Source organism: Canis lupus, chromosome 3, assembly GCF_011100685.1.
Source record: "Canis lupus familiaris isolate Mischka breed German Shepherd chromosome 3, alternate assembly UU_Cfam_GSD_1.0, whole genome shotgun sequence".
In the NCBI taxonomy this organism is placed as follows: domain Eukaryota; kingdom Metazoa; phylum Chordata; class Mammalia; order Carnivora; family Canidae; genus Canis; species Canis lupus.
Genome location: NC_049224.1, coordinates 60107741 through 60127710, shown reverse-complemented (window position 1 = coordinate 60127710; position 19970 = coordinate 60107741). Strand labels below are relative to the sequence as shown.

General features: G+C 53.4%; 1 protein-coding gene across 1 annotated transcript in view; it reads right to left on the bottom strand.

Moving 5' to 3' along the window:
- The window catches only part of SORCS2 (sortilin related VPS10 domain containing receptor 2), a 459133-nt gene that overhangs the window by 80425 nt on the left and 358738 nt on the right, over positions 1-19970 (bottom strand). The window contains exon 4 of the mRNA XM_038533096.1: positions 1843-2007. Coding sequence (XP_038389024.1) covers positions 1843-2007 — 165 coding nt within the window. The remainder of the gene's footprint in view (positions 1-1842; positions 2008-19970) is intronic.

Here is a 19970-nt window from a genome sequence, read left to right as displayed (position 1 = left end):
AATACATAAGCACACTGCGATCAGCCCTGGGGATGAGGGGTGCGGGGAGGTGGAGGCGTGTGGACCAGGGGCAAGGTCCTGAGGAACAGCTTCCATTTGCCTCCAGACCATGCACCATCCTTGTCCATCCTCCTCCACACAGGACTGGCCTGTGCGGATGGCATCCACTGCCCAACCCCGTGTTGGCTAAGCTCCCTTTCCAAGGCCAGGCCTCCTCCTGGGCCCCTCCCAGAGACGTGGGGGGCCACAGAGTGTCACTGGGCATGACAGTAGGCCAAAAATGGTCCCCAAACGGCAGCCACGTCCTAGTCCACACACCTGTGCAAGTGACCTCAGAGGGCAAAGGACTTGCAGATGTGATTCCATGATGATTTTTAGTTGGAAAGATTATCCTGGATTCCCCAGGGGCAGCAGAGGGCGACTGCTCTGATTTCTCACAGCCACACACTCACACTCACAGACACACACAGTCACACACATACAATCACTCACACACTCAGAGTCACACACTCACACAGTCATAGTCATACACTCATAGTCACACAGTCACACACTCACAGTCACACAGTCTCACACTCATGCACTCAGTCACACACAGCCAGAGTCACACAGCCACACTCACACACTCAGTCACATACTCATACTCATAGTCACACAGTCATAGTCACACACACACAGTCACAGTCTCACACTCACACACTCAGTCATGCACTCAGTCTTAGTCACACACAGTCTCACACACACACTGTCTCACACACAGTCACACACTCACAGTCTCACACTCATATACACTCAACACAGACTCATAGTTACACACACTCTATCACATTCACTTGTCTCACACACACTCACATACAGTCATGCACTCACAGTCACTCACTCACTCAGATACTCACAGACACACACACATAATCAGGCACTCACATTCACAGTCACACACTCACACTCACTCACACTCTGTGAACACAGAGCACAGACACAGAGGAGGACACTGCCTTTGCAGGCTGGAGAGGCTCCTTCACAAACAGCTCGATGCCAGAAACTGAAAATGGCCAGGGACCCCCCACAGCCTCCGGAGGGAGTGTGGCCTTGCAGACACTTCGATTTTGATCTAATGATACTGATTTTGGACTTCTGGTCTCCAAAACTGTGGGAGAACACACTTCTGTTGTTGTAGGCCATCAAGTGTGTGGTCACTGGCCTCGGGCTGCAGGAAACCAATGCTGGCCTCCACCACGGCAGGGCAGTCCTTGTCCACCAGCTCTCTCCGTTCCCCACGGCACCCTCATCCTCAGCCCTCAGGACCTGCTGGTGCCAGCCCTGGGGCTCTCCTACCCCCTGGACCTGGAAAGAGCCCTCCACAATGTTCCTTGGTCGCCCCATGGAGGTGCCCTTGGGTCCTGTGGGGCCCTGGTGACACAGCCCCCAGAGGAGAGGATGCTGATGGGGGATCTGAAGGATGATTCACTCCTAGTGAAGGTGGAAAAGCATTCCAGGCTGGCAGAAAGGCCTGGCAAGGCCCAGCGTGGGATGGTGTGTGGAATATTCTGGAAGTGGTAAATGGCTTTATGGCTGGTGCACCCAGAGGGGAGGCAGAGAGGAACAGCCCTAATCCTGTCTCATGCGCGTATGTGTGCCAAGCGCACCTCTCACCTCCACCCACTCAGTTCACACACAATACAGCCAAGCGGCCCTCCCCCAGTGGGAGCACCCAGACCGCCGGGTCTCGGGGGGAAGGGTTCTGGTAACCCCATGATGAGAAGCCTGCACTGCCCCATGACCCCACCCAAGGAGCAGTAACAGGGGCCCTCAGGTCCAGACACCAGCCCCAGGGCTGCGTACCTTGTTCTCCTTGGTGTAGGCCAGCACCTTGTCCTCCTCTTTGGGGTGGAAAATCAGGGTTTCCACCGAGAAGGGGATGAGCTGCTTCTGGAAGGTAGCACCCTCGTCCGTGCTGAGGAACAGACTCTGGTCACGGTCGCTGAGTGAGGAGCTCACCAGGACAATCTGAAACAGAAAACCAGGAAGCCATGAGCCTCCCCTCTAAATACCAGACTGGGGGGCACGGCAGGAACTGGGGTGGGGGGGCAGGGAGGGTGCCCCCCCACCCCCTGCCCCTGCCCACTCGTGCACACTGGTCATTCATTCTCTCACTGCACAAATATTTCCCAGGGCCGGGGTGCTGGGCACCATCCACACGCTGATGGTCTGCTGTGAGCCATCCATTCGGGGAGGGGGGCAGCAGGAGACAGGTGAGTGCGTCCACCATCATGTGGCTGACTGGTGGCCCAAGGAGACATGGTAGGATGGTGGGGAGGCTGAGCTGGTGGCTGCCTCCCAAGGCAGAACACTGGGCCACCTGGGGGTCCACCTGGGAGAGTGTGTGCAGGGGTGGGACTGCGGATGTGAGGTGGCCAAGGAGGATGGGACAGAAGTAGCTGCCTGTCAAATTCTATGAGCCCAAGAGGGCACCACCGTGGGTGAAATGGCATCCCCCAGGAAGACACCAGGTCCCCATGTCCTAACCTGGGTACCTGTGAAGGGGACCTCACTTAGAAACAGGGTCTTCACAGATGTAACCAAGCTAACCACGTCAGTAGGGAGTCATCCTGGAAACCAGCAGACAAGGCGTCCATGGCAAAGATGGGTGACAGCCCTGCCGCACACATCCCCATCTGCAAAAGCCTCCCATGGAGGGGTCTCTGCAAGGCTCTTGGCTCCACCTGGAGGGTCAGGGGAGCCACATCTCCATGGGGTGCATCCTGCTTGGGAAGCCGGCCTGTGGCCCTTTCTGGGTTTGTCCACTTTCTTGCTAAGGTATGTGCACAGGTACAAGCCCTGCTGGACTGTGGGGCGGAGGGGAAGCCCCAGGTCTCATAGGAAGGTCAGGAAAGGCCAGCCACAGGTCAGAACAGGTTGGCCCTGCTAGCTACACACAGGGCACCACCGGGATCTTCAGAGGCAGAGCCCAGGGCACAGGGAGAGGCTTCCCTCCTTTTCCTGAGGCCAGAGGGTCGGCCAGCCTGGAGGGCTGGGGAGGGGATGTGGGCACCTGGCACTGAGAGCAGATGCCCCCCACCCCCGGCCATGTGGTCAGCCCCCTGCCGCATGGGTGAGCCCAATCTCTACCTCCATCCTCTTCTGGAAGATCCAGTTCCCACAAATAAGCTGGGGGCGGGGGGGGGGGGGCAGTCTTCCCACTCACAGACCTCGTGGAGACCTCTGGGTTCCTCACAGTCCCAAAGAGACTGTGACCTCTGTGGCAGGGTCTGCAGGCTCCTCCTGGACTGGCCTCCCTCCCTGCCTCTTGCTTGTGCACTGGCCACAGCCAGGGTGGTCCACCCATATCTAGTCCTCCCTCAACACCTGTCCCCTCTGTCTCCCCCTCACCCCCCTGGGCCAGTGGATCCTCGGCTTCAAGGCCGTGGGGGACATGGTATTTGCTCACTACCTTTTGTGGAGATAGCCTCTTCCCACAGGACTGTGGCCCTCTGGGGCCAGGGCCAGGTCTGCAGAGTTCACAGCTGTCCCCTCCCTACCATCACTCCTGCAGGGCCTGGGGACCCCACACACTTGTTGAATGAATGAATAAATGAATGAATGAATGAATGAATGAATGAACGGACACCCATGTGGACAGAGCAGGGGGCCAGGGGCACTCTCAGTCTCAGATAGCCCAGCTCAAATTCCATGTCCATGTGACCTCAGGCAAGCTGGCTGACCATTTCCTGCCTCGTTCTCCTTTCTATAAAATGGAGAGAACAATAGGGTGCCTGGCATTGGGCGAGCCTGCAATGAAAATCTAATAGGAGTGCAACCAGACTGTCCTCACTGGAGCTCTGCGGGGCAATTATCCCCTTTGCTTCGCTGATGGGGAAACGGAGGCCCAGAGAGGGGGAACAAACTGCCTGAGGTCACACAGCATGCAGGATGGAGCCAGGGTCTGGATCTGAGGGGTAGTCTATGCAGAGTGGGGTGCCGGTGAGGTCGGGGTGGGGGGGGGACCAGCCGGACATGCGATGACCCTGGCTTTCAAGGGGGGAAGGCTGTGGGGCTATGGACGCCCCACCCCATGAAAAGAAGTAGAGTATAAACTTATAAGCAACTATGTATTTCACATGGACAAAACTGTGAGGAAGCCTATGATAATTTTGTCAATGGTAACTGTGTAAAAGTGTAATTGTGTCAGTGGAGGTGCACACAAATAGAAGCAGAGAGTTTACTATTCAGCCATAAAAGAAAGGAAACCTGGCCACTTGTGACAGCGGGGACAGACCTTGAGGGCGTCATGCCCAGGGAGAGAAGTCAGAGACAAGTACCACGTGATCGCACTTACAAGTGGAATCTTTTAAATATATATATATATGTGTGTGTTTTTAATTTTTAATTTTTTTATTCAAATTCAATTGGCCAACATAGAGTACATCATTAGCTTCAGATGTAACGGTCAATAATTTACCAGTTGCCTAAAACGGGTGGAATCTTAAAAGCCAAACCTGAGCTCACAGAAACAGAGAACAGATTGGCGGTGCAGGTGGCGGGTGGGCGAGGGGTGAAGGGGGTCAGGAGGCGCAAACTGCCCGTCACCAAGTGAGCGGGTCACAGCTGCGGGGCCCAGCGGGTGACACGGTCAGGAACACTGTGCCGCATGTTTGAAAGTTGCTGAGTGTAGATCCTGCCTGAACAGTCTCATCACACCGTTATAACAACGTGTGGTGGCGTGTGTGTGTGTGTGGGGGGGGTAACGAGACGTACCGTGGCGATCATTTCACCATATATGCAAATACCGAGCCGTTATGTTGTACCCCCGAACCTGAGGTAACGTTAGATGACAATCGCACTTCAGCTTGGAAAAAATGAACGGGAGGTAACACGGGGGACATCTTAGTGGTGAGCTTTAAGTGGTGGAGTTAGAAGGAAATTATTTATTTTATTTTATTCTAAGATTTTGTTTATTTATTTGAGTGAGAGAGAGAGAGAGAGTGAGCACGAGAGCATGAGCAGGGGGAGGGGGAGAGGGAGAGGGAGAAGCAGACTCCCTGCTGAGCAAGGAGCCCAATGCAGGACTCGAACCCAGGACCCCAGGATCATGACCTGAGCTGAAGGCAGACACTTCCACCAACTGAGCCACCCAGGTGCCTCTATATTTTTTATTTTAAATAAACACTGTAGTTTAGAATAGCTTTAAATTTACAGAAAAGTTGCAAAGATAGTTCAGAGTCCCATAACCCCTGGTGCGGTTTCCTCTGCTGGGATATGTCACATCAGTAGCAGACATTTGTCACAGCTAAGGAACCAGCATCCGCACAAGTGTATGGTCTGAACTACGCACTACGTTCAACGAATGGCCTTTCCTGGTCCAGGACCCCATCCAGGACCCCACCTGACATTCAGGTGTCATGTCTCCTTAGGCTACTCTGGGCTGTGGCTTTCTCAGACGCGCCTTGTTTTCTTGACCTTGACGGTGTTGAGGCGTCCTGCAGCCTATTTTGCTGACTGCCTCTGGATTTCGGCTTCTCTGCGCTTTCCTCGTGGTGACACTAGGGGTCATGGGTTTCGGGGAGGAAAGGCCAAGAGGTGAGGAGCTTCCTGAGGGCAGTGGATCCAGAGAGCAGGCTATGGAGGGCCTCATGGGCTGGGTGGCACTGGTCAGGGCTCTCCGCTGGATGGCACCCCATTCCTCCTTGGGTCCTCGCCGTCCCCCTTGGAGGACACCCTCGTGCACAGCCCCCACCTGCAGTGGGGGGGGGGGAGGTAGAAGAGCTACAGGCATTCTTGTGAAGAATCCTTCTGCGTGGGAGACCCGTCTCTTCTCCTTCACTTATTTATTCAATCGTTTATTTACGTCACTATGAACTCATGAATATTTATGTTAGACTTCGAGCTGTCATTCAATGCTGTTCTGTTATTTCCTTACCCCAGTGCTCCAGCTCTGGCTACCAGGGGCTCTTTTGGGTTCCTGTGTCCTCCTTGCCACAACACCCTGTGTTCTGCGCTGCACCTGCCCTCCCCGGATAATGGAAAGGAACGAAACAAACCACGCAGCTTTCTTACACATCTTACTGGAGGCCGCTTGGTTCATTCAACATCTGCCCACCACGCGGGCCAGACTCTGTGCCCCACCCTGGGGCAGCGGCCCCCACGCCAGGCCATTGGGGCCATCTGGCCAGGGAAGCCCAAGTGTCACTCATCAAAATGGTTTCTCACAACTATTTTTCAATGTTCTTAGGATGCAACTATTTACTTAGCCACCTCCCCGGGTAGATTGTGCCCTTGAGCGCAGGATAGCCACGTTAGCTCCTGCTCTGTACTGTGAGCGTGTAGCCCAGGCCGACGTGGCGCCGTCAGCTAATCCAGGCCTGATGGACGCGGGCTGAATGCATGCACGCATGAATGGGTAAGCAAGTCCATCTCAATCCGTGACTCCGAAAGAAATTGTTTGCTCTTCTCCTTTGGGAGGAAAACATTCCTGGGGATATTTATGAAGCCTGGAGACTAGCTGTCATAAAACATCTCATTCACTTATTTCTCTTCATTACTCAAAGGTTCATACACCAGTGAAGACTCATTCATTCATTCATTCATTCATTCTTTCATAGTTGCTAAAAGTAAAGAGCTAAGCAAAAATTTAGGTATGCACAGGGCTTTGTGGCAGCAGAGCAGGAGGGTAAGTAGAATCCAGGTACAGGGCCAAAAGGAGGGCTTCCTAGAGGAGGTGACACCCAGATGAGCCTTGAAAACTGGATGGAAATTTGACTAGCAGACCCAGGGGAGGGTGTTTCAGCCAGACAGGCAGCATGACCAGAGAGTGGGGGTCCCTGACCTGCCTCTCACCCCCGCCTCAGGCTCCAGGTGTCAGTCATCTAGAGCCCTGATGTGTTTTAGTTCACTGAGAGTGTTCACATCTTCACCACCTTTCCATGCACTTGTTCCCTCTGGCTGGAATGTCCAGTGGGACCAAAACACCCTAACCTCGTCACAGATCATTCAGAATCAGATCTTACAATATCAAAATAACACAAAGTCGACATATGATAAAATTAAAATAGCTTCTTTGAATTTTTCTGAGCCCCCAATTCTGGGCAGCTTCAACAAAGCTGAAAATTTTTCATTTAATTTTGCAGGTGCCCCCAGCATGAGTTTAGCTTGGTTGTACGATGGGATGCCCTTCCCCTTTTTATCTGCTTGTCAAATACGTCCTCATCCACTGCAGCTCATTTCAAACATCACCTCTTTCAGGAAGCCCTCTGTGATACGAACCTCCCAACAGGCCTATTCTAATCCCTCCTCTGCCCCTTCCTCCAGCATCTTGTGCATTCATTTGCTCCAGCCAAATATTCTCAGTGTTCCCTTGGTGAGCCTGCCTTTCTGACTAGGCAAAGCCTGTGCCTTTGTCACTGCCATGCCTCCAGCCCAGAGCCCAGGCCCTGGCACCTGAGGGGGCACCACGTTCCCAGGAAACAGGTGTTGGTAGTACTCCCACACAGAACTAGAGCTCCAGGTATGGGGTCGCCTCTCCGTCACAGCCCTTGGTGCAGAAATGAGAACCGAGGAAGTAGTTCTGGCCGGGGGCCGAGCAATCTGGATCGGGGGCTATTTTGGGCCTCAGAGTGGGACAAGTAAGCCAGGAAAGATGGGGGAAGAAAAAGTGCTGACAAGGAAAGGATTACTGGAGCAAAGAAAACAAATCAATTAGCATCGTGCAGAGCAGAGGCTGGCAGATTGTTCTTCCAAATTGGGAACCAAACTATTTCCAACAGTGTATTTTTACTGCTTACTATTCCGGGCCAGCATATGGTACCTGCACTGGGTTCCGGGGGCCCATGAGGCTGGGTGTTTTGAAATTGGAGGCCACATGTTAGAGAGAAATACAGGACAGGTGCAGAGGACCAGCAGCCAGCCCATCTTAGTGTGGGGCCCAGGACTGGCTACATAACCTGTGCTGCTCCCCATTCAGGCCTCCTTGTTCAAAGAAAATTAAGAATTTTAAGAGGGCAGCAGGTAAGTTTTACACCAAGCACTAGGTCCGGGTCCCACACTCCTGAAGCTGGCCCCCCTATTATCCCAAAGCTACCCCACTAATAAACTCTGGGATCCACAGCCCCAGCATCACTGGAGCTTGCTGGCAGTGCCCTGGCTTCGCCCCATCCAGACCTGCTGGGGCGGAATCTGCCCTTTCTCATTGTCCCTGGTGAGCTCTGAGCTCCCCGCAGCTGGACACCTGCTGGGCCATTGGTCCCGCTGCGGGCCATTGGTCCCGCTGCTTCTCAGCTCTGAGTCCACTGGCTGTGTGCCTCTGAGCACGCTGGCCGAGCCTGCCTCTGCTCCCCCACCCCTGAGTGACAACCCACACACATCCCGTGTCAGGCCCCTTCTCCAGGATTCCATGGCTCACGGCCCCACTCATAGCCACTCTGACGATGCTCTGCAGGAGAGAATAGAGGTGACAGCCCTAGGAATCCGGGGAGGCCACAAGTATGGGGGTCAAGGGACAGTGCGGACTCTGGAGGCACGTGGAGCTGGGCTTCAGCCTCAGCTGCCGTCCTGAGCTGTGAGCTGTGCAGCCTTAGGAAAGTTACTTCACCTTTCTGAGCTGCCGTTTCCTCCTCTATAAATAGAGAGAGGAATCCCCGCTGCAGAGGCGGCCAGAAGAGCCAACACACAAAGCATGTAGCAGACTATGCACGGTCTCTGGGACACGGTGAGCATGCCCAGAGCATGCCACACAGGGCAACTCAGTTTACCGTCGTAGCATTTTTTTTAAAAGAAGTTCACCAAGCACCATTGTGAGTCAGGGTCTCATTGTTGAGGCAGGTCACAGGTGGCAGTGGGAAGGATGGGAAGCCTATGGCCCCCTGCACTGTGAGACCCCAGGACAGACATGGGCAGAGGGTGGAGAAGCTGCCCCCAGGGGAATGACCCCCTTCCCTCTCTCTGGGGCATGGGCTGGGGCACGGCCAAAGAGGCCAAGCGTCTTGTGGAATTTCACACTGCCCACCGTCGTCCACAGCCTCTTCTCCCCCAACATCACCCACCTACTGGGCTAGCACGTATCACGGCCAGTGATGGGACCACCTCTGCCCAGGAAGCAACAGCAAACATGAGGGTTCCTGAGGAAGTGCACTTGGCAGGGTCAAGGGAGACCTTCCCACCTTCGAGGACTACTAGGAGTGGCTTCCAGAAGTCTGCAGGTCAGTCCAGAGTTTTGGGGATGGATCTCTGGCCATGCAAAGAGGCAGAGTAAGGCAGGGAGGGGCAGGGAGGCTTCCTGTCCCTCAACATCCCTTTCCCTCTTCCCTTTGGCCCACAGTCCTGGTCTTATTCTTACGAAGCATAACTGGGTCATTCAGAGGCACATCAGGCCCCGGGAATGAAACAAGTCCCACAAGACCCCTGCTGGAGAGCTCACAGAAGGTAGCAGAAGGCATTTAATGGTGACCCCCTAGGCCGGACTGGAGTAGATGAGAGACTTTCTGGAAATTTCTACAGGAGATGCACTATTGGCTCCCGGTGGGGATGGGTCAGAGTGGACCCTTCACAGAAAGATGCTCCAGGGAGACAGGGCAGACTGTGCCATCCTGACGTGGGACTCCCGTCTCCCTTTCCACCAGGCCAGGAGACTGTCTGAACTGAGGGGATCCAGACACCCTCCTCTGACCCTTCAACACGAGCCTGCATCTCCAGGCCTGCTGGCTCGAGTCCCACCTGGACTCCTGCTTGGACCTGCCCACATGAGCCACCCCCACCTGTGGGAACCGCAGGTGCCCCCACTCTGCTCCCCACTCAGGCTGCCAGGTCGCCTTCCCTGGTCCATGGCTTCCCGCTGCAGGGCTTCCAACCCGTCTCCTCCAAAAGGTGGTGCCAACCTCCCAACCTGCCTCACAGCGGCACTCATGAAAATCACGGCTCTCAGAGCTCCGAGTTGACAGAGAGAAACGAACAGCATCCAGAAACTGTTTCTCGCCTCCGCGAGAGCTCCGTTTGTGCAACAGATCTCAGGTTTCCATTCAGAACTCCAGTGAGGAGAGACTTTTTAATTTGGGTCTGCCCTTCACCAAGTTTGTCCCCAAAAGGGTCCCCAGCCCAGTGCCCTGGACCGGTGACATCGGCAGTTTACCTATTTAAACCCCAATCGTCCAATCTATTCCCGGCCGGACAGATGTGCCCAGCTGGGGAACACAGAAAACTTGGCTTTGACGCCAGGAGAGGCAGACAGTGGAGACAAACAAATACAGAGGCATCCACCCTCAGGTCTTAAATTAGAAGCTGTGCAGAGCATCTTCTACACGCCCGTGTGAGTCATGATGAGCAAAAATAACTCTCCCACCCGGCACTTCACTCTTGTGGATGGATGCTTCCTGCTGGGATACTCAGCACACACTCTGATCAGCTACCCAGAGTCCTCGGAGCAAATCACTCCGTACGATGGTTTTGGTGTGGGTGACCCCGAGCACAAAAGGGGTCACGGGATACAGAGTCTGACTGTGCGGTGGCTCTGCCATCTTTGTGTTCTGTGACCTTGGGCTAGTCACCCTCCTCAACCTTAAATGGGAGCCGGCAATCTTTCTGTGCCGAGATCCCAAATTAGGTACAATATTTGAAAGTGTTGGAGAAATACCCAAGGGCTCATCATTATTTCTGTGCTTTCTTAAACCAGAAATATCTATTATCGGAAAAGTCACGGAAAAGTCTGAATTTACGCAAATGCAAGCCTGCAATATCATGTCCCTGCTGGAAACCCCTCAGGGTCCCTCCTGGGTATAGCATTCACGACACTGTCCCATGAGCTCACCCTGCTGACCTCACCGTCACATGGCCGGAGCACCCGCCGACCTGGACCACCCCCGGCCCCCCAAACTCCTGTGTCACCCTCACACGCAGCTTTAGAATGCTTCCCACTTTGCCCAGATGCCCTTGGCCATCCTCTCTCCCTCCCACTGCAGTGAGGGCTGAGGCCTGGGGCAGCCGGGAGGCTGGCGTGGAGGCCAGGGAGGTCATCGGGTGAGATCATCGGGTGCTGCAGAGGAGAGCGCAGATTCCAGCACACTCAGAGCTGGGAGTTCAGCGGGGTCGGTGCGGAATGAACAGAATGGGGAAATGTGAAAAGTGGCCCAAGCTTCTGGCCCTGCTGATGGCGAGGAGGGCACGGGAGGAAGAGCTGGCTTAGGGCAGGTGGAGGTGTGGCCCGCTGGAGACTCCCATTGGGCTGGCAGCTCCTGAGGGACATCTGGTGGAGGAAGGGGCTCAGGGGCTGGACATCTGGGTTGAGCTCAGCTCTCTGCAAATCTGCCCTGGAGGCAGGTGTTTGGAGTCATATGGGCTACAGGTCCTGGGAGTAGAGAAGCCCACCTGGGGATCATGGGAATGACAGAAGTACTGAGCTGGGGTGAGGATGGAGAGCCCTGCAGAGGAGCCCATGAGGAGTGGGGGCTGGGGCAGCAGGAGAGGCCAACCGGGGGGAGACCCCTCCCCAGTCCTGGCCCACCTCCACCTGCCCCCCTCCCGTGGGTGTGCAGCAAGGCCCAGACCCCCACTCTTCCCTCCCTCAGCCCTACTGGCCCCAGGCCCTTCCTGCCCTTCCTGCCCGTTCTGGAGGGCATGTTCCTGACCACAGGGCAGCAGCTCAGTTCAGAGACCACCTTCTGGGGGGTGGGGGGCCCTTCCTGAGCACACACCTAATAGGCCCTAACGCCAATGTTCTCTATGATCATAAAAATAATTACTAACACTCTCTGAAAACATCCAGTTATGTTGTTATTTTTTTTAACCGTGGCAAATACACGTAACACAAAACTTACCATCTTAACCCCATGAGCATACAGTTCAGTGGCACTAGACACAGTCAGGGTGTCTGGCAGCCACCACCGCCATAGGTCCTGGAGCTCTTCCGTTCTCCCCAACTGACACTCCGTGCCCGTGAGACCCCAGCTCCCGTCCCCAGGCCCTCCCTTCACATTCTGTATCTCCCCTCCCCCGTTATTGTCCACTGTCCCCACCAGACCACACTGTCAGGAACATGTCTGTCTTGCTCATCGATGCATCTCAAGCCCCCACCTGCCACATGGCAGGTGCTCGGCCAATAGGTGCTGAACATTCTTGAGCAAATATACTGAAGTCTCATTTCTGGCAAATATTTAACAGATGAGGCAAGGAGGGTGGGAGGGAGGTGTGTGTGTGCTGCGTTTGGGTGCTGTTCTCAGCCCTTCTGAGCACCTCCTACCCTGGCCCAGGAGTCAGAAGCAAGAGACTTCCTCCAGCCTTCCTTAGATTCTACTGAAGAGTGGCGCTGACGGGGACAAGGGACGGGTGCAGGGTGGCAGGTGTCCACCTGGCTGCAGCAGGCAGCTGAGATGTGGCCAGCAGGTTCCTGCACTCTCACCTCCTGCAGGTGAGCCTTCTGACCCTGTCAGCCTCTAAGTCCCTGCTCAGATGGCACAGGTGCTTCTGGACCAGCCCTGACCAGCAGAAGTATCTGGAACAATTCCACCGGATACAAGGTCCTTCTTCTCGTGCCAACCCATGCCATGCCTTCACTTCAGCTACTGTCTCTTCAGAAACCTTGTGTGGCTGGCTGCTGCTCAAGCCTTGAGACTTCTCAGCCCTTACCTATCAGCACCCAGGGGTTTTGCTAAGACCCCACAGGATCCCTGCATCTGGCACCTGTACCTGGGTTCTCGTGTTTTTGTCACAACAGCGACAACATGGGAGATGTCTTTGTCTCTATTTTATAGACAAAACCCAGAAGCAAAGATGGGGAAATGACCTGCTCAGGCCCACACAGCCCGAGAGCTGTGGCACTGGCGCGAGGCCCCACCCTGTCTGCCGCTAACGGCCGCAACCTGCCGTCATGTCAACACTCGAACTGACGGGCATCCAACACATCCAGGCAAACACAATTATGGAATGGATTGTCAGGAAAGGGCTGGTTCGGTTTTAATTACTGGCCTGACAATCACTCAAATGCCAGGAAACCTGCCCGAGAACATTTGTAAATTTAACAGAGAGGCAGACCCTTTTCCCTTTGGCCAGAGGCTGACTTGAATATCTTGTGTCTGATCGATAGTAACCAGATAAGGCAAACATATTTCAGGCCACAAAAAAATAGCTCATCACCACTATTTTATGGCCTTGATTTATTCGTAATCTCGTCCGCAGCATTTGTGGAATGAGAGGCCCCCGCTCCCCCTCCCCCATAATTATTGATGATCTCTGTTCTCTAAAGGGGCTTACGCCGAGGCTTTGGCGTGAACACGGTTTAATTGTGTTTTGTTTGGCTGTCTGAAGATATTTTGCAGACAAAGCTAAAAGCCTGCTTGCTTGGGCAGAGAGTGGCGGACGGCTAATTCTCTGGAGTGACTGGTTCTGGAAGATTGTCTTTTATCAGGACGGCTGTATTAACTACATATGATTAGATCTGTGAACAATTTGTTCATTCATCTGCCCCCTAATTGAACAGCAGCAAGCGAGAGGACGTATGCTACGCCTCTTCTGCGGTGACCCGGCAGCCTCCTGGGTAAAGATAGCTTTCAGAAGTGACTGTGGGCTCTCTGAAGGCTTTCTCTTCAAACATTTGAGAACAGAGACCAAGATATTAATGCCAGCATTGGTAGGTGGGTGAAAACGTCACCCTGGAATCAACCAGGGGCCCCTCTTGTCACCTTCCCTGGAGTTGAATGTCTGACATGAACCCATGTCTACAGCAGGTGGTCAAGACCATGGACACCAATGTGTGGACTGTTGATATCCTGTGTTCAGAGTCAAGGATGGATGGAGCTGAAAAGTCTCATCTGGGCAAGGAACCCAAACCCTCACCTGGCCAAGCCCCGGCAAGGACTCACGGCCAACATCACCTTGAATCATAGCTCACCAGATTGAGACACTTCTGCGTTACGTAGAGTAGATAACTGCCATCGGTCATAGCATGATTGTACATAGCATTTATTGAGCACTTACTATATACCAGGCAGCACACTGAATGCTCTCTATATAGTCAGACAACCCTCTCATGAGGTAGTTACTATCACTACCCCTGTTGATGGATGAAGCAAGAGTGCCCCAGAGAGGGCAGTAACCACACACAGGCATCACTGATCATCAAGGTGGGGACTAGTGTCCTGGGCATCACTGATCATCAAAGGTGAGGACTAGTGTCCCCGGGCATCACTGATCATCAAGGTGAGGACTGGTGTCCCCGGGCATCACTGATCTTCAAGGTAAGGACTGGTGTCCCCGGGCATCACTGATCATCAAGGTGGGGACTAGTGTCCTGGGCATCACTGATCATCAAGGTGGGGACTGGTGTCCCTGGGCATCACTGATCATCAGAGGTGGCTCTGGTGTCCCCAGGCATCACTGATCATCAAGGTGGGGACTAGTGTCCTGGGCATCACTGATCATCCAGGTGGGGACTGCTGTCCCCAGGCATCACTGATCATCAAAGGTGAGGACTGGTGTCCCCGGGCATCACTGATCATCAAGGTGGGGACTGGTGTCCCGGGCATCACTGATCATCCAGGTGGGGACTGGTGTCCCCAGGCATCACTGATCATCAAAGGTGAGGACTGGTGTCCCTGGGCATCACTGATAATCAGAGGTGGGGACTTGGTGTCCCCGGGGAAGGACAGTGTCATCTTCCATCTCTTCCTCTGTCCTCTTAGTCATGTGCCATCAATCGCCAGTGAGTCCTGTGGCTTCCTTAGGGTCAGGGAGTGGCCCTGCAGTCAGAATAGATGCCTCCTAAGCGGTGGGTGAACTGAACAAACACACAGCGATAATGAGAGAGATGAGTACTCTCCTCTGTCAAGGCCTTCTCATCCTTCCACCACAAATGAATGATGATTTAATTAAAGTTCTTGGGGAAAGAGCTCTGGAGGAGGAGATTTCCCGAAGGCTCCCGGCCATCACGTGGAAACCGATGTGAACCAAGGCTCTGGTTTTCCACACCATCAGCATCGATGTTTCCAGATGGAGAAATATGGACAAAGGCCCAGCATACAGGATCCCAGGACCCTACCCCCATAGCATTCAGGGTGGAGGCCTGTCCATCCCCCCTCCCACAGGCACAGACAGACCAAGAAGAAGGTGAAGGGTAGGGAGGTGAAGCTGGGAGGTCCAGCCTCCTCCTGTCACTCAACATGGTGCCACCCAGAAATAGGTGGCAGACCAAGTTGCGGAGCCTCAGCTGGCTGTGGTGCCAGCCGGACCAGCACACTTTCTGATGCTAGAATTGCTATGACAGTGTCCCTACCCCCTCACTTGGATACCTCCAGTGATGACAGGCTCCCTACCTCACTGACAGCATGAGTATTTTTCTTTATAACAAGCTCAACCCTGCAAAGCACAGAAAAAAAAGAGGTTTGGAATCCAGCAGACCTCTGCTGACTTCTGGCCATGCAGGTACAGCAGTGTGACCCTGAGTCAGTTCAGTGGTCCTGGGAGCCTGATCCCACCCTTAGAGAAGGAGCGGGGCACCATCCACCCTCCTTGATCCCCTCTATGGCTTCTCTCTTCTACCAAGCCTCAGGTTGAGGTGGGTGATAGGAGGAGGCCCCTGGCTTTTCTTGATGGCTGCTCTGTCCCCCTTAGGAGCCAATCTGGGTGAGGGGCTGCACCTTGGGGCAGGATGTGGGTATTTCTAGGCCCTACTCAGACCAAAGTGCCATTAAAATCCCACACTGTCCCTGATTTACTGATTAATAATATATAGACTGCTGTGACAGTGTGCAGATGTGACAGTGTGTAGAAGTCACCAAGCCAGGCGGTCATCATGGTAATGACAGTGACGGTGGCCTTAACAACAATGAAAGCAGAGATAATAGTAATAGGAATACCATTCACAGGGGTGGGGGGGTCACTCACTGAGGGCAGACACTGCTTTGAGTGCTTTGTGTGTGTTCTGTGGTTGTTATCCCCACTTTCCTGAGAGGTGAGTACGTTGCCCAGAGATCCATCAGCTCCTAGGAGGCCGAGCTGGTGACTCTAGAGCAGTCTTTCTTTGATCTGGTTTATTGATTGGGTTTCTATATAAGATTTTGTTTGGCAAAAGGATTTGATGTTAAAAAAATTTGAATTCCCTTGTTTTTATACAATTGCCACTCCCTTGACATACACACACACACAAACACACACACACACAACACACTCCCTGCATTTTGCAAACGAGAGGTAAGAGTATCAAAGAAAGGCTTCTGGAAACCCAAAGAGAATCCCTCTACTTCTATTGCTCCTCTTAACCAACTACAGCCCACAGGCTGGCTCTGCCCACACCCCTCCAGCGCTCCAGGCCTGACCACGCTGCCCAGAGCCCCACCTGATAGGGGAGGTGCCTGAGGTTTACCAAGGACCTGGGAGCCCCCTCCTCATGCAGCCAGAGCTGGATGGGACCTCGATCTGTGTCTCCATCTTATTCATAGCCAGTCACCACTTCTCTGCCAGCCACTGCCTCTTGGTGGTGAATTAACTACAGGGGTGGCAAACAGGCAGACAAGAGAGGGATGGGCTGGAGGTGGGCCCCTCAGGGCAGGCTGGATTCCCCGGGAGCAATCCCCTTGCCCGAGAAGCAGAAGCAGGAAAGCAGAGCCAACTGACCTGCCTGCCTGCCCAAGTGGGAAATGGCTGCAAAACGGTGGGGAAGAGACCCCTGCTGCAGGCCCCTCATCCTGGTCTTTCTACTTACTGTCCCCCAGGCCTGCACTTTCAGGTTGTAATCTGTAAGAAGAGAGCAAATAATACCTCCCCTGTCAATCTGCAGGCCAACCTACAGAAACCAACACAAGCCCAGCTTTGTCAACAGCATCAAGCACCTGTAACAGATGCCTGCCTGGTAGATGCCTTGCCTCGTGGCTGACACTACAGTGAGTACCAACCCTGGTACTGTCAATGTCGGCCAGCAACATTGTCAGCAATCTCACAGCTGACCCCTTCCAAGAAAATTGATCTTGGCTGAGGAACCCCTCACCTGGGAAGTTATATGCTCCCCTGGTCCACAGACAGTGTTCGATGAAGGGTGGGGGAGGCAGTTGAAAGCTGGCCTCCTTGCCCCAAAGGGGGCAACTCTGGTTTGTGCTCCTGATCTTGCTGCAGATCAGGCCTGGGTCTTTCCTCGGCTGCTTCTCCCCTCACTCAGGTCCCTCCTGAGTGTTTATCCTCAGGGCATCAGCTGTACTAAATCCCTGCCTCAGGCTCTGCTTCTGGGGAACATAACCTAAGGCTGATTCATTTTCTCAAAGCAGTCATCTCCCCAGGTAGCAGGAAGCTCCTAAAGAGCAAGGGCTTTGGAGGTCTTAGCCACTCTGTGTCCCCAGGGTCTGGTACATGGCAAGGAGGAGTCCAGGGTGTGTGCTATGGGAATGGATGAGGATCCACCGTGAACACCTGGGTCCACTGGAGATCAGCAGCCACGCAATGAGCCATGTCATGTAATAGAGCAAAACTCTGTTTTCAGCAAAAGCCAAGGCCATGTGTCTCATATTTTTAAGACCAAGGAAAACAATGAATAATGATGTGCGAGGGGGCTGATCTGGGCAAGCAGTTGACCCTGTATTGTTCTCCTCCAGCAGGATCAACACCTTCAGCAGCAAAAGAGGTACATGGTTGAGAAATGACCAGTGGTCCTCAGCCCGGCACACAGAAGAGGAGGAAGAGGGGCAGGACCTGGCGAGAGACTCCTATAGGTGCAGCTCTGCTTCCAAAGTGGAAGGAAGTTGAGTGTATGGAGACGGTGGGGGGAGAGCTGACAAAACCTATGCCAGGACCACTCTCATGGTGAAATATCCCGATGTGCTTTAAATCACACATGTACACACAGATGCACACACACAAGTACATTCCTAAAAGCAGCCCCTTCCACAAGTGCATTATGAGATATGAGTAGCAGCCCAACACTTGTTCTTGGCAGAGCCTCCCCACCCCACCCTTAGGAGAGCAGGCAGGGAAACAGCACCAGATGGTTCACCATCAGGACATAGAGCAGGGAAGGCTATTACCTGGTCCAAACACCTGACTCTACTGTCAGGGATGCTAGTGTCCAAGGACAGAGTCACCTCTCCACAGTCCACAGCTCCTAAGAGCCAAGGGGACCCCGGATGCCTAACTGATGCCAGGACAGGAGGCCCTCCCTGTAGGAGACTTTCCCCCTGTCCCTGGGCAGGGACCAACGAGGTGGCCAGTCCAAGTGATGTTTTGCTGGCCAGAAGGCTTCCAGGCTATTTTAAGAGAAGCACCTGCTGGAACGGCATAGAGATGTGGAGTGGCTGGACCAGGGTGCTGATCAGATACAAAGGTGGTGTGGATGGGACACAGCAGCACAGAACTTGTTGATGCACTTGATGTGGGGTCAAGAGTGACCCTAGGCTTTCAGCCTGACTCGGGGTGGTGCCTCTCTTTGGAAAGTTCTGAGTGCAGCATAATGCATCTGAGATGCCCATTGGTACTGACATCAAGGTGTCACAGGGACAGCAGGAGACCCGACTGTGGAGTTGAGGGAGACAGCAGGGCTGGTAAGTTAACTGGGGTGTGTCTGTGGTATGTGAAGCCATGGGTCTGGGTAGGGTCATGAAGACAGGGGAGACCTGGGGGATTGGGGAACATCCCATCCTCATGGCTGTGAACCCCAGAGGGGAAGTCTGAGCTGAGGTGAGGCAGAGCAGAAGGACAGTGGGTGACATAGAATAAGCATGATTCTCCCCCTCTTACAGGTGAGGAAACTGACTTCAAAAGACTCATCCCCAGAAACACAGCCAGGGAGGTTGGGGCCAGATTTTGAGTTCAAGGTTCTTGAACTTGAACTTCAACACGAGAAGTATTGCTTGGAATATCCTTCCCTCTTATACTTGCTCAATACTTGTACATCTTTCAAAGACCAACCCAATATCTCCTCTTCTGTGAAACACTCTCTGCTCCGTCACGGTGACCAAGCCCCCATTGTAGCTCCACTGAAGCTTATATACACCTCCACTTTAGAATTTATTCTCTTCAGGAGAGTGGTTTGTGATCTAACTAGGTTGTGAGGTCCTTGAAGTCAGGGAAGGTCTTCTATTCCTACCCCACCTCCCTGCTTGCTCAGGAACTTGGCATATAAGGAGCTCTATAAGGCTTGTTGAATGGAACAATAGATGGATGGATGGATGGATGGATGGATGGATGGATGGATGGATGGATAGATGGATGGATTAATATATGGATGGATGGACGGATATATGTATGTATGGATGGATGGATATATGGGATGGTAGGCAGGTACACTTATGTATGGGGCAATCAATAGACAGCTAAATATACAGATAACTGGCACTTGGGTGGGTGATTGGATAGATGGATTGCAGGTAGACAATGGTAGAAAGACAATAAGATTTGTATCAAAATATTCAGAACTTGGTCCTGGCCTCTCTTCTGAGCTGCCTGGCAGGCACCACAAGGTCTCTATTGCTGGGCCCTGGGATCCTCACCTTTAGGTGTATCCAGTTTCTACCCACTGGGACTTGGCTAGGCTCAGAGAGCAGCTCAGGTTGCACACGGGGCTGTGTACATGGAAGGCAACTCCAGGGAGCCTGGCACAAATACGCAGCACCGTAGAGTTCTCTTTGCCAGAAATCACCTCCAAAATGTACATCGAGGAGACATAATTTCCACATGGCTGGCTTTAAAACCAAGTAATTAAGTGGTTTTACAGTCAGTTTTTAAAACAAGCTCTTTAAGTTATGAGTATAAAGCATGTCCCTATAATAGCCAAGTTGTTCTGTTTTGTGATTTCTATTGCAATGGATTTTATAATTAGGCAGGAAAAAAATCTATCCAGGGCTGAAGCCACTTTTTCAAACTCATTTCTTGGCCTGGTGGGACCTAACCAACATCCAGAGATGGGGCTTCCTCAGGACCTGGCCCAAACAGGAGCCTTGCTGGGGTTCATGGTGTGGAGGGTGATGAACAGCACATAGGGCAGCCCCGCTGGGATGGAGGGACAGCCAGGGACA